Source organism: Cydia splendana, chromosome 6, assembly GCF_910591565.1.
Source record: "Cydia splendana chromosome 6, ilCydSple1.2, whole genome shotgun sequence".
NCBI lineage: Eukaryota > Metazoa > Arthropoda > Insecta > Lepidoptera > Tortricidae > Cydia > Cydia splendana.
In genome coordinates, this window is record NC_085965.1 from 17,574,759 (window position 1) to 17,589,767 (window position 15,009).

A 15,009-nucleotide genomic window follows, 5' to 3' on the forward strand; every position below is an offset into this window, starting at 1 on the left:
AAATGATGTAGCCACAGTAAATTTACTGCCATATTTCCATAGAATATTTAAACTTTTAGAACGCCATTTGACTTTGATCCTTATTTTTTCACTGATATGTGTTAACCGTTTCGGTGCGGATGGCACGACAGGCGTGTCATCAATGTTTTTAACGTGTGGCGTATGACACGACAGGCGTGCCATCATATTCTATGGCGTAAGGCACGCCTGTCGTGTCATGTGAAATAATTGTTCCCCGCCACAGCCAAAAGTTTTCGAAAATGGAGGACGCAACGAATCGGTTAAATTTGTTTATATCAAAAAGTAACGCCATCTACTCGAGACTAGGCCAAAGATATGGTGCAATCTTTTCGAGCGATGACGCCTCTCTATACAGTACTTTATTCTCTTTGATGTCACCTAATAGGGAGCGCGCGTGAACTATGGGAGGCAGTACAGGCGCCCCCTGATTATTGTTGCGAAGTGTAAACGTCAAGTGTGATTTGTATAGTGTCTATGCACACGAGAATGGCAGATGAAACGTTTTTGATCGACACCCATTCAGCCTGATATTATAATAATTAACTTTATTTCTACAACTTTGACTAGGGGCCGAGTATTCTAACAATTTTCTTTTGTAACGTGATAATGTCAACAGTGCGAGAAAGCTGAGTGTGTAATTAATTATACATGGCATTCTCAGGTAAATGATATCACAATAGTTGGTAGATATTCTAGATTCTATTTAGAATTAGACCAAGAGAAGTTTGACGTTTAAAATAACACTTGCACTGCGTCTGCTATCATAACCGTTGCAGACTGTTCTAGGTCTAACTAATAAGTTGTTTTTAGTATAAAGAATATTTGTTCTCCAAAGGGTACCTAAAGTTAATGCAGTTGTACTTCTGCTTAGCATTGCACTCCCGCAGCTCGGCCTTCGGCCTCGTGTGCTGGCGCGTACGTTTGTCAATATCCAACAAAGAGAAACCATGAACCTGAAAACATCATTTATAATATATCTATCTATTAGTGGTGCTTATAACAGGAAATGTGAATGCTGTATTTGTAAATTCATGTTAAAAAGGACACAGACAGGTACAGGCGAGTACACAAAGCTTAAAATTGATATTTGAAGTAAATTTACAGGTCGAAATCCATAGAAGCTCTTGACGAACAGCGTTTAACCTTTTCACCAACGATATTAATCCATATTTACATTCATAACACAAGAATAAATTTGTGATAAACACACAAAGAAATGCCCTTATTAGGACTCGAATCCGGGACCTCCAATTTCGTAGGGCAGAGGGCATTTCCAAGATGCCAATCGTTTGCGCCGTAGCGAACAAATCACTCTTCCATACAAGTTCGATAGAGAAACAATAGCGTTTCGTTCGCTACAGAGCAAACGATTCGCGGCTTGCCTAGGCCCTGGTCACTTAGGTACCGACTAGGATAGGAGGCCGTTAACCTTTTCGACGCCGTTTCAAACACAAAAGCTGTCACGCGGACGCCACGTCACCGAAGTGTCAAAACTGAAATTGAACTTTATGCATGGTCTAAGTTCCTCTGTGGTCTGTGACCGATTAATCAGTCTTTGGCGTTGAACCTGCGGTGCGGATATATCGGTCAATGGCGTCCAAAAGGTTAAACCAAGAAATATGTATTTTTTTTCTGTTGGAACTATTGACAGTGAAAAAGTACATACATGATGGATCTATATGCTCCATATTTTTATTTCAAAACTCCTAGGTAAAAAGGTTAAACGTTGAAAATATATATATATTAGGTTTACAAAGAATTAACAATAACGTGGACGGCAGCAAGCTCGGCGATTATCTAAATATAAATGCATAATTAGATAATTACATCAATTTTTAACTATTCAGGTAACACTATATATAAATGCCGGTCGCAATCTTAAAATATGTACAGGTGGGCGTGTTACATAAATAAGTACCTAGTTAATGTACAATCGAACAAACTGATTTGAGTTATTTGTGATCCCACCATAGAACGATTTCACAATACCTATGAGTATCATAATAATTTTACATTAATGTAATGCCAATGAATAATAAATATAAAAAGATTTCACAGTGAGTCAGGAATCAAGTTGTTCGATAGATAGTTCCTACATGATCAGCTCATTCTTTAAATTTTCCGAAGGCCCGAATCGATTTATTAATTTATTATCATACATTGAAAAGGCAGCTTTTTCCAAAATGCAGTTTTATCGAGTTATTACGAGTCTTATGGAGATGAAGGGCCAGAGATAGTAGGTAATTGACTAACAGTATAATCGATTGCGTGCCTAGATGTTAATTATAGCCACTTACAACTACAACATCGTAATGTATTAAAACCACGCTTAAACATTTGTGCCATCAGCTATAATACAAAATAATTACACCGTGAAACAGAGCTGGCTGATGAAAAATATACCTTACTACTTCAACAGTATAATGCGCCAACGTTAATTCAAAATATCGCTTTAACATAGAATTTTAATTAATACGACTAACGGCTTTAAACTTTCGATGCAATGCCTAGTACAGATGTAATGCATATTTAATTATTTTCCGTCGTATTCAATCAATCAAATTAGGCATTTGGTCATGAGTTACAGAGATGTTATTCTAATTTACAACGATCTTCATCATGTCCTGCCTCAGAGAGGCGTACCTACAATATGGAAACTTAGGTAATTCTAATAATTTTCTCGGAAACGTTCGTATTTATCATGCTACTTCAGTCAACCTCTTTGTACCGAGGCTGACTGAAATAGCAAGACACGTTCGTTCGTTTTCGTGAAAATACGATGGAAAATAAATTATGCACTACATCTGTGGGTCATTAAACTTCGGGCATGCCGGTATATCTACCCAAAATTCGTGGCACAGATTTAAAGTTTGTTCGAGGGATTAAAGTTGAAGTATATATTTTCAAGAGCAGTACCTACCTAATGGCTCTGCTACGACTCGGTACCCAAACGTCAGGGGTATAGGTACACTTAAAATTTAACATCCGACAGTCCAGCGTTCCCAACATAAAACATCAAAAACTTACAACAACATCGCGGACAAAGGATTATATCTCATAATTTTCGACAAAAGGATCCAAAGCAGCGACGTGGTGGTGGCTAGGACCACTCCTCCCCACCCCAGATCTAGTGACCAGGCCGTAGAGAATTCCCTGGCGGCTAGGAGGGGGTAGGCCGGGGCCTGGGGCCCTACGACACCGTCGCCGGTGCCGTCGCCGTGCACGCCGCGCGTCGATGTGCGCTGGACGCGCTTGAAGTGGATTATCATGAGGGTGAACATCGCGAACAGACCTGGAATAGCAAAGAATATAGTTTTAGAAGTTTACATCGTCTTAATTTTCAACCGATGAAAAAATGGAGGAGGTTCTCAAGTCGACGCGTATATATATTATATTTATGTACTAGCGGCCCGGGAAGCCAAGCACGTGTTAACAAACTATAATAACAATTAGACAACTTTGTTTTATAAGGTGTAGTGATGATCACGCCACGCTTAACTTTTTATTGATCTTTATTCTTTATAGTTACCTACCTACCAAAATATAGGTAATATATCATAGAAGGTAGGATCCTATAGAAGTGGTATTACGCGTGCCTCCGTGAGGGACAAAACATACGCAATGCGACACTATGATTGGTCGAATTTATTTGTTGCCCACCATAATCCTTACTAAAAAAACCGGTCAAGTGCGAGTCGAACTCGCGTCCCAAGGGTTCCGTACTGCACACATTTTCGAACGAGCGAGCAAAGCGAAGTTCATAAGTACATTCAATTGTTCATTCAATTCTTCCACACACGGCTGGCTATCTTTAATTTTGTTCGAAGATCGCAAATTGCTGGCATCTCACTCTGTCACCCTAATTACGGTTTCATTGGAGTAAAAGAGAAATCCTCGCAATTTGCGAACTTCGGTGTTCGCGGTAGACCCTCTGATATACGGCAGTTCAGCCTTCTCATTTAGCTAGTCGTACTTAAGAGCGCTCTTACAAGAAAAGTCGAAATAATGCAAAATTGATGATACTAGTCGACGAAATTCAGGACTTTGCGCTCATTATTAGAAACAATGAGTACTTGTTCCAGTAAAAGCGTCTTCTTATCTTTATAAATATCGTTGTAAATATTAGAAAAAGGACTTATTAAATTAGTAATGATTTTTTTTCTGATGGTCGTTTCCGAAAAACCCCGTGAAGCACTGAATGGCGAGCTCTTATTTGGAAATGTTGAGAATTTTACTCTGCTAAACCTGGCTATTTTGTATTACTAATACCCTGTACTTTAGGCATATCAAACTATATTTTTCCTACATACCTTTGGGAAAGAGAAAATCAAAGTAAAACGAACTCGATTTTCTCTCCGAAACAAGTGTCAATTCCTACGAAAATCTACTTAATATCGAAGTCATTTTCATACTCAAGCAATCTGCAACGTTTGCTTATACTGTTGGTATACATTAGTGTTTATGAAATTCTACTATAATTTTTTGGCAATTTTTTGAAAACTACTCTATATTACCGATGACGCGCGCTGCGCCAGCTCAGTGCCGCGGCAGAGCTTGTAGAGGCAGGACGTGTGTCGGTCGGCTCCGCACATTTTCAACGGCGACGACGAGGTTTTTTATCATTGTGTGCGGCGGGCGCCGTGTAAAACGCTATACTGTGTGCGTGTAAACCGCAACGAGAGACTTTGATCCTAGCACTGTTTTTATAGTATTATAATTTATAATGGTACAGTTTAATAAACTACCGGACAGGATTAAAAATATTTGAAACGACCTGACATTCTATATGTATTTATTTGACTCAAGATAGTACTCAGGGTCTGATGATGGAGCCGGAAGGTGGTCACCGGTACCAATCAACCATGCAACTAAACCACTTCGTGTTTAGGCTCGTTTTATTCATCTCAACAAGATCTTTGACACAAGATAGTACTCAGGGTCTGATGATGGAGCCGGAAGGTGGTCACCGGTACCAATCAACCATGCAACTAAACCACTTCGTGTTTGGGCTCGTTTGATTCGGCTCAACAAGATCTTTGACTTAAGATAGTACTCAGGGTCTGATGATGGAGCCGGAAGGTGGTCACCAGTACCAATCAACAATGCAACTAAACCACTTCGTGTTTAGGCTCGTTTTATTCGTCTCAACAAGATCTTTGACTTAAGATAGTACTCAGGGTCTGATGATGGAGCCGGAAGGTGGTCACCGGTACCAATCAACCATGTAACTAAACCACTTCGTGTTTAGGCTCGTTCGATTCGTCGCAACAAGATCTTTGACACAAGTTAGTACTCAGGGTCTGATGATGGAGCTGGACTGTGGCCACGGGTACCAGTCTACCATGTAACTGAACCACTTCGTGTTTGGGCTCGTTTGATTTGTCGCAACAAGATCTTTGACACAAGGTAGTACTGAGGGTATGATGATGGATCCGGAAGGTGGTCACCGGTACCAATCAACCATGCAACTACACCACTTCGTGTTTGGCTTCGTTCGATTCGTCGCAACAAGATCTTTGACACAAGTTAGTACTCAGGGTCTGATGATGGAGCTGGACTGTGGCCACGGGTACCAGTCTACCACGTAACTGAACCACTTCGTGTTTGGGCTCGTTTGATTCGTCGCAATAAGATGTTTGACACAAGATACTACTCAGGGTCTGATGATGGAGCTGATGATGATAGACAGGTACCCGTCGCCACCTTCGCGCTCCATCATCAGACCCTGAGTACTACCTTGTGTCAAAGATCTTGTTGAGATGAATAAAACGTGCCTAAACACGAAGTGGTTTAGTTGCATGGTTGATTGGTACCGGTGACCACCTTCCGGCTCCAACATCAGACCCTGAGTACTATCTTGTGTCAAAGATCTTGTTGAAACGAATAAAACGAGCCTAAACACGAAGTGGTTTAGTTGCATGGTTGATTGGTACCGGTGACCACCTTCCAGCTCCATCATCAGACTCTGAGTATCACCTAGTGTCAAAGATCTTGTTGAGACGAATCAAACGATCCTAAACACGATGTGGTTTAGTTGCATGGTTGATTGGTAATGGTACCTTCCAGCTCCATCATCAGACCCTGAGTACTGTCTTGTGTCAAAGATCTTGTTGAGACGAATCAAACGAGCCCAAACACGAAGTTGTTTAGTCACATGATAGACTGGTACCCGTGGCCACCTTCCAGCTACATCATCAGACCCTGTGTATCTTCAGTGTCAAAGATCTTGTTGAGACGAATCAAACGAGCCTAATCATGTTACTACATGGTTGATTGGTATCCGTGACCACCTTAATCATCATCAGATCCTCAGTACCAGTTCGTTTTTAAACCCTCGTTGATACAAACTTTACATCCTATAGGTACCAAATGCAATGACGAAACATGTAAATAAGCGAGTAGGTACCTATAATTTCTTTCGAGTAATATACCTTCATAAGTACGAGTATGGGGCTATTCATAAATTACGTCGTTTCAAATGGGAGGAGTGGGGGGGGGGGGGGGGGTCTGGACATCGGATGATGGTAACATGACGTAGGAGGAAACAGATTCATCCGAAGCTTGATTTTTGGATGATTTGAGGGGTGGGGGGGGGGGGGGGTCAAAAATCGTCAAAAATAGATGACGTAATTTATGAACAGCCCCTATGTACATTTGCACTGCATTTAGTATTTTCGTACTTACCAAATAACAGTTTTAGAACTTTAAAAGTTAAGTACAGTTAGTGTTGTTATGGTTGATTTCAATATGCTTCGCGAAGGATCAAGAATGTTTAATCCATCATTGTAGTGGGAGTGTGGTAGAAGGGATCGGCATACTGAGCTCGCACGGCCTGCCGCAGCGCGTAAAATACCTAAACTCGCTCAACGCCGAAATGTAATAGCGCTCTTAATTGGTCCAGTAGTTTTGGAGCAAATAGGCTGTGACAGACGGACAGACAGACGCACGAGTGATCCTATAAGGGTTCCGTTTTTTCCTTTTGGGTTACGGAACCCTAAAAAACGGTGGGGAACAAAAAATATGTGAGACTGTGACAAGGACAAACAATAATAGCGCTTTCGCTGCTACTCCTACTGAAAGATACATAAGACTATCCCGTTCTGTCCGTTACCCCTACCACTCATGCCCAATCCAGTTTAATACTAGATTCATGTAATATATATAGTTTCATACATTAAGCATTTTGCATTAGTTTTGTTTGTGTACAAGAGAGAAGAAAACTTCAGCACAATCTTAAAATCATCAGATATTTAGGTAGTTACTTACCAATTAGTTTCTAACACATATGGGATTATCTTGTCACGCAACGTGTAATTTATAATTATTTCTGTTTAGTTTAGACGAGTGATATGAGGTGATGGCGTGTCACACGAATCACAAGCCATTCGGTACAAATCAAATTATAATAACCACCACGGTACCAAAAATTATCCAAATGTAACCTAAAAGTGTCACGTTTTTAACAAGCTTTTATTAGGTCGACCTGTATGTAACTAACTATGTAATGGAATCTAAGGAAACTAATTTAACCATCTTCCAAGGATCATAGCGTCATGAAAATTGGCAGCTGTATGTAGTTCTGCGATGATGACAATACAATAATATGGTACTGTCGAACTGATCTGATGATGGAGACAGGAGGTGGCCATAGGAACTCTCGACCTGTATGTAACTAACTATGTAATGGAATCTAAGGTAACTAATTTAACCATCTTCCAAGGCGTAGCGTCATGAAAATTGGCAGCTGTATGTAGTTCTGATGACAATACATTATTGTATTGGTATTATGGTACTGTCGAACTGATCTGATGATGGAGACAGGAGGTGGCCATAGGAACTCTCGACCTGTATGTAACTAACTGTAATGGAATCTAAGGTAACTAATTTAACCATCTTCCAAGGATCGTAGCGTCATGAAAATTGGCAGCTGTATGTATGTATGGTACTGTCGAACTGATCTGATGATGGAGACAGGAGGTGGCCATAGGAACTCTGTGATGAAACAACGCAACCTAATAGTGTTAGGGGTTTTTAGAATTGTCTCGATGAGTATTAGTTGTCTGTCGTAAGAAAAGTACAGTCAGTGATAAAAGCTTGTACCAAAAATGATTTTTTTGCCAAAAACTTATTTATGCTTCTTTTTATTTACTATACCAACTAATTTGATTTTAATATTGACATAGGTAAATCATATAGGATAGTACCTATCACAATTAGGTTTCTATACATGCCTATTGCTTTGATTGTGTCAGTGTTCGCGTGAAACTAATGGATTTACCATCCAATCTCGTTTCGCCGTCGTGTAGAAATAGAAAACTTCAGCATTAAAATTAATAGAAAGAGCAAACTTTAGTTATAAAGCAGATTTTTATTACGGCGAGACACCATTTCATCTAAAGCCCGCGGCTCCCCCGGCATATCATCGAATCGAGCACGTACTCAATTTAAATTCAATTAACTGTGGGATTCATGATGAATTCGTTGACTGTGTAATAAAATAGAGCATTTATTTAATATGCAAATTTGGAAGCTAGTACCTAATACTTCTAAATATTCGCACATTCATATGAATGATATGACATTCGATAAAAAGCATGTCCCAATTCTTGAACTCGCTCGCGTTAACGAAATGTGACGAGTAGGTAAAAGAAAATTTAAAAAGCCGGTCGATCATAGGTAGGTACTCACACCCACCTCACACCTACATTTCATGAATGCTACTTTTATGCGGTCTTTTCTTTGTCTACAACCTGCACGACATGAAACAGCATTTTTTATCTAGAATTTCGACTCGTTTTGTAGGCCAACCGAGTAGTTTGAAATTATACTCACCAGCTAGTAGGTACATGACCCCAGTAACCAACACTGCGCTGATCTGATGCTTGCAGACTCCAAAAGCACCCACCAGAGCAGCGCTCCCTAGCACTATGAGGCACACGAGCGCGCACGATATGGATAGGTTCTGCATACCTGGGAAAATAAAATAATAATTACATACCTATTAGATAGTCTCTGTAATATGATTTCTAGGATTAAGGTAAACGTACTAGTGCTCGACATGCTAATGCCCAATAGATGATACCTTGCTGTCACCTCTATTGACAATGACTTAAGTTTCAAGATGACATGTACTGGGACCGCGTCGAGCACCAGTACGTTTACCTTATAGTGTATTCGGATAATCCCGACTACTTCAAAAGCTCGATTTATTCCGAAAAGTTTTAAGATTGTGTTGTTTCATTAAACTTGTTTTCATTTTATTTTATTTTAATAGGCATTGCACACTCTTACACGGGCTTTATGGCTCCTCATTAACCCTCTAATCAACAACGAGCCTACTTATACATATCTATACTATATTACCTATATCTAGTTTGTCTGGCAAGGTCTAGGTCACTCCGTCTGCGGCGTAGCTAAGGAATTTTCAGAGCCTAATTTAGTACCTACCTAATATATAGAAAGCTGGAATTTGGCTTGTACCCAAAACCTATCTGATATTAATCACGTACACAAAAGAAACGTGAAAAAATAAAATCTTCGAAGAAATAGGGTACCCATCTCTAGGTCCTGTCCAAAGCAAGGATGTTTTTAGGGTTCCGTAAACAATTAGGAACTGCAATTTACGTACATAATTTCAGAGTGGTAAAATAAAAAGTAGAAAAAAAATAGAATTTTTTAGAGTTACAAGTATCGGATCATTTTTTTTCGCTCATTCTTATGATTTGGGGCGTCTCTTTGAATTGGTATTTTAAAAAGAATAAGGGTTTTTAAAAGATATTTTTTCTATAAAGTAAGTATTAGTAGGTACCTATCTATACATAATATAATAATAATAAGTACCGGCATAATCGTAAAACCGTCACGACAAAGTCGATTTCCAATTAAGACGATAAACATTATTCTACTCTAAAAACTCGTTATTATTTACATGCGAAGACGTTAATTATTAACAACTCAATTCGTAAGTAGATTTTGGTATGTAGGTCGCGCACAGGAAAACGAGACATTTATTTCAAAAAGCGCAAATATTCCCCCTCTAGGTTTTTATGGACGCAAAGCTAAGCAGAAACAAACAATAAACGACACTCCCCTAAAATGAGCATTGTCATTCTCTGTTCTACACGCTATTGTACATATTGTATGCTTAGCTGCTTACTACCCTCATAAATATGTACATATCGCCATGTCATATGATACCTACAAAGTAGAGAGGTTTTTGGAGCAACGTCGTCAACATTCTACTCTGAATTTATTAACATTTTAGGATTAACAACATCTACCGACCACGAAAATAAAATAATGGTTTCAGAGAATAAAAGTTACACATCTACAAATAAATAACTTAATTACTTAACTTTTATTATGCTCTATGTTTCTATGTATATAAGTATGTATGTCTTAATGCCAAATGAGTAAATTGCAAAAAAAATGTATTTAAAAAAGCACCTGTAATTAGTCTAAAGTTAATTGATTCCATTGTGTTACCCATAGTTAAGCCATTTCTATTTAAGTTAGATGCATGAAAGTGTGGTAACTAGCGTATGCTATAGACTTATATGTGTACGAATTAAGTACAATAAATACAACTTACATAGTTAATTTTCGTAACACAAATGAATCAATTAAATTAAGACTAATCACAGCTTCTTAACTGCACTTAGTTACGTACAATTTTTTTGCAATTCACTCAAATGGCAAATGGTCAATGCTTAATGGCATTTTAATCAGTGCGTTGGGCTATCACTCACTTTAAAACCAATACAATAGGGTATTTTCCTACTAGTCAAATCAGTTACTTTTTTAGAACTGTCAAAACGATTTGAGTAATATGGAATTTATATGAAACATTACATCGTGACGACACGGTCAATTCAACTACTTTTTATATTTCTATCCGATTAATTAAATAGAACTTGTGTTTAAAAATAACTCCTATCTGTGTTTTTCTAATAATTAACTGGTGCTTTATTTCATGCATGGTGTAAAATAATTTATTTTAAATACATCAGTATAATACCCTATTCAACTACCACAGCTTGCACAACTGTAGGTTTCTTCTAACAGCTCGTTCACACAGGGTCTCCGTTTTACGGTTCCGTTTTATCGTATACGTTTTTTTTCATTGATGGCGTATGGAGTTGTATGAGCGACTTCACATATGACACAGTATTCAGTATACAGTAAAAAATGTCGGTCCGTTAAATTATGACATTCCGTTTTGTCATCGAAATACTGGATGAACGGAATACGTATCCGTCATGTATCCGTACGTTTTTACTGGATATAAACTGTGTGTGGGGTGCGGGGCGGGGGGAGCTCTTTTGTTAAATATATTGTTGTTGTTGGTGTTGTTGTTTGTGCTGTTGTTGGTGCTGTAGTTTTTGTGTAGTAGTTGGTTTTCCAGAGGGAAAAGGAAATGAAGTTGTACTTTTGCTAGAAAGAAAAGATCCGCATGCGAGCACTCCATTCCCGCAGCTCGGCCTTCGGCCTCGCATTTTTTTTTCAAAATGACCGACTCTTTTTTTTAAATTTTTTCAAGATAGCGCGCTGAAATTGTGGTCACGGAATCTCGGAGCCCCCTAGATCCCTAGGGGAAAATTTTTTTTAGAAAAATTCTACAATTGTGGGAAAACTGGCCACTTTTATTTTGTATGGCAACTTTTAAACGGTGCTATCATACAAAACAAACTGCATTAAAAAAAAACAAATCCAAAATGGCGGCGGACACGGGCCAAACTCAAATTTCCAAGTAGATTAAGCGAGCCCGAAGGGCGAGCATCAGCCTGGGAGGCCGAAGGCCGACCCCGCGGAGGGCCGTTAGGCCCGGAGCTTCATCCCGAATGTCCAAGCGTGCCCCACCCCCAGTAATTTTGGGCAAGGCCGAAGGCCGAGCTGCGGAAATGACGAACAAAGCAAAATCCTATACAAAAACTGTGTTAAGCGAGCCCGGACGGAGACTACATATGTGTGAACGGGCTCTCAGTTAATGCCGGATACGTTGAACGTTATACGGTGCCTATGTGTGAACAAAGCATAATTTTTTGTCGTATCCGTTAAAACGGGTACCGTAAATACGGAGACTCTGTGTGAACGGGCTGTAAGAGTGTACACAAAATCTCTCTCCACTAGTATTTCACGTTTACTGATTTACTCTATGGCTGACCCTTCACATTGTAAACACAAAAGGGTTAAGAGACTCAAAGACAAGTGAAATGATACCTTATGTGGAATAACTTAAGATGTAAAATAGATCATAAAATGAAATAGCCTTCTCATGTTCCTAGTCACTTCAGCATATTATGATTTGTATTCAACGTTTCAGGTCAACATCTTGGCAGGGCAGTTAATCCCAACGCTTGCCGAGATGATCGTCTCAATATGAACTAGTTTTTGTGTGATCTAGACTTCCTAGAGGTACGTACGGATATTACAGATCTTGAGGCCACACAATTTTTGATACGTCCAAGACGAGAACAGTAGGCGGTGAGAATAACAGTTGGAATCCTGGCGTGGCGTAGATATAGGTCGGGAAAATGTAGTCTAAGTGATAAAAGGGCTTATGTGCCCTTATCGAACCACGAAGGCAGTAACATTTCTTTGCAGACAGATTGGGAGGAAAACAAGGGTGGGCACCGTTGTGGTGGGGGTTGGTTACATGCTCGTTCTATCTGATCGTAACCTTAGTTAGCCATTCAAAGAGCAACAGGAAAAGCTGGAATGGGAAATAATAAAATTGTGTAAGAAGGTTTTGTTCCTTCTCGTCCGTAAAAGATGTCTTTGCCCCGGGGACCGTACCTATCTGGCCATTCATGGAAAATATTGCTGTTTATAAATTATCATGGCTCTAAAGAATAAAAAAAAAACAACGGGTTGCACTCCGGGAGTGCCGACAGAAGTGAAAACTCGATGACTTATAGTCCAAAATGTCTGCAGCACTATGTATAATTGACCCATCCTCCTTTCTATTGAAAAACTTTAGTTCCGAAATTGCTGGTCAGTGAGCTTGTTTAAAATTCGAAATTCAAATTTGTAGCGTTAATTGTTTAAAATTCGAATAGAAATTGTAAAGTTACCTTGCAGACCTCGCATCTAAATATATTTGGACATGATATTTTGAGTTTTATTCACCAGTACTAGAGTTCACTTTTATTAGCGATTTCATCAAGATGTAGCTTTATTGAATTATATTTGAGTGATATAAAGTTATTATAGAATGTAACTGTGAGATCCTCGTATTTCAACCTTTTTCATGTAAAGTCATTGAAATTTTTCTTTATTGATTTAAATGCCATCTAAATGAGTGGCCATCTAAACCTTACGGTCACGTGATCGCCTTACGCTGTCTCGAGTTTATAATTTTTTCCCCACCTCAAAAAGTGCCCAGCGCCGCTAAAGAAGTTTTCACTTCAAAAAATGGAAGGCATTATTCGAAGAATGGCTGAAACAGAGATGAATATATTCTACTCATAATCTGCGGCATTACATAGTTCATCACTATTAGCTGCTTTGTTACTGCACACCGTTGTATGGGGACCTTGCACTTTGAGACTATGCGCTGAAACTTGGCACAGTTGATTCTTAGCTGGTCTTGAGCAGATACAGACCGGGAGCCGTCGAGAGCCATCTCTCATTTAGTGAGGGGGAGGGGGAAAGTTCGACGCTGCTGCGCTTCACTTGGAGCAACATTTCTCTAAAACTATACCTATTAGGGAATGTAATATATCATTTTTGGATAAATTAAGGATGAGGAATCTAGTTTTGGAACAAAAACAATGCACTTTCTAACAAAAAAAAAAACATAAAGTAGAAAAAACTAAAAAACGTATTTTTGATTTTTTCATAATTACCATTTTTTTTTAAAGTGTAGCAGAAATTAGAAAACAAAAAATACAGTCGTAAAGCTACACTTATTACGTTTAAGAAAATATATAGTTTAATATACAAAACTGTTGATAAATGGGAGATACAAAATAATATTAAGCGTGGGTCAGAGTGATCTCAATACAAAATATTATGAATGTGGGAAAGTTACTTATAATTTGTTCTACAATCGTTTATTTTTCTTGTTTTTCGTAAATAACTCGTAAACGGTAGCCCACAGCAAAAAAATATCTTTTAAGTAAATAATCTGTTCCAGATTTCTTATAAAATAAGTACTACTGTTTTTCGGTACCATCAATATTAAAAAAAATATTGAAGGGAGAAAATAAATACTTAGGTCCCCTTTTTTAGTCATTCGTAAATAACTCGTAAACGAAGGCCAATAGCAAAAAAATTTTTAGTACATGAATAATTTACATAAAATTTCCTACAAAAAAGGTCATTCGAACTTTTTCGCTAGGATCAATATTAAAAACGATATTAGAGAGAGAAAATAAATTCTAAGGTCCCCTTTTTAAATATTGATCCTAGCGAAAAAGTTTGAATAACCTTTTTTGTAGGAAATTTTATGCTAATTATTCTTGTGTTAAAATATTTTTTGCTATTGGACATCCTTTACGAGTTATTTACGAATGACTAAAAAAGAGGACCTTAGTATTTATTTTCTCCCTTCAACATTTTTTTTAATATTGACCTTAGCGAAAAAAAGGAGCACTTATTTTATAAGAAATCTGAAACAGATTATTTACGTAAAAGATATTTTTTTGCTGTGGGCTACCGTTTACGAGTTATTTACGAAAAACTAAAAAATAAACGATTGTAGAACAAATTATAAGTAACTTTCCCACATTCATAATATTTTGTATTGAGATCACTCTGGCCCACGCTTAATATTATTTTTTATCTCCCATTTATCAACAGTTTTGTATAATAAACTATATATTTTCTTAAACGTAATAAGTGTAGCTTTACAACTATATTTTTTGTTTTCAGATTCCTACTACACTTAAAAAAAAATGGTAATTATGAAAAAATCCAAGATACGTTTTTTTGTCTTTTCTACTTTATGTTTTTTTTTTTGTTAGAAAGTGCATTGTTTTGGTTCCA

The 15,009-nt window shown here is 38.1% G+C and overlaps 1 protein-coding gene across 1 annotated transcript in view; it reads right to left on the minus strand.

The window, feature by feature from the left end:
- Positions 1-2,940: 2,940 nt before the first annotated feature.
- The window catches only part of LOC134791745 (uncharacterized), a 131,782-nt gene continuing 119,713 nt past the window's right edge, over positions 2,941-15,009 (minus strand). Inside the window, exons 7-8 of the mRNA XM_063762887.1 lie at positions 8,854-8,991; positions 2,941-3,313 (exon numbers count right to left, since the gene is read on the minus strand). Of these exons, the coding sequence (XP_063618957.1) occupies positions 3,045-3,313; positions 8,854-8,991 (407 nt within the window). The 3' untranslated portion in view covers positions 2,941-3,044. The remainder of the gene's footprint in view (positions 3,314-8,853; positions 8,992-15,009) is intronic.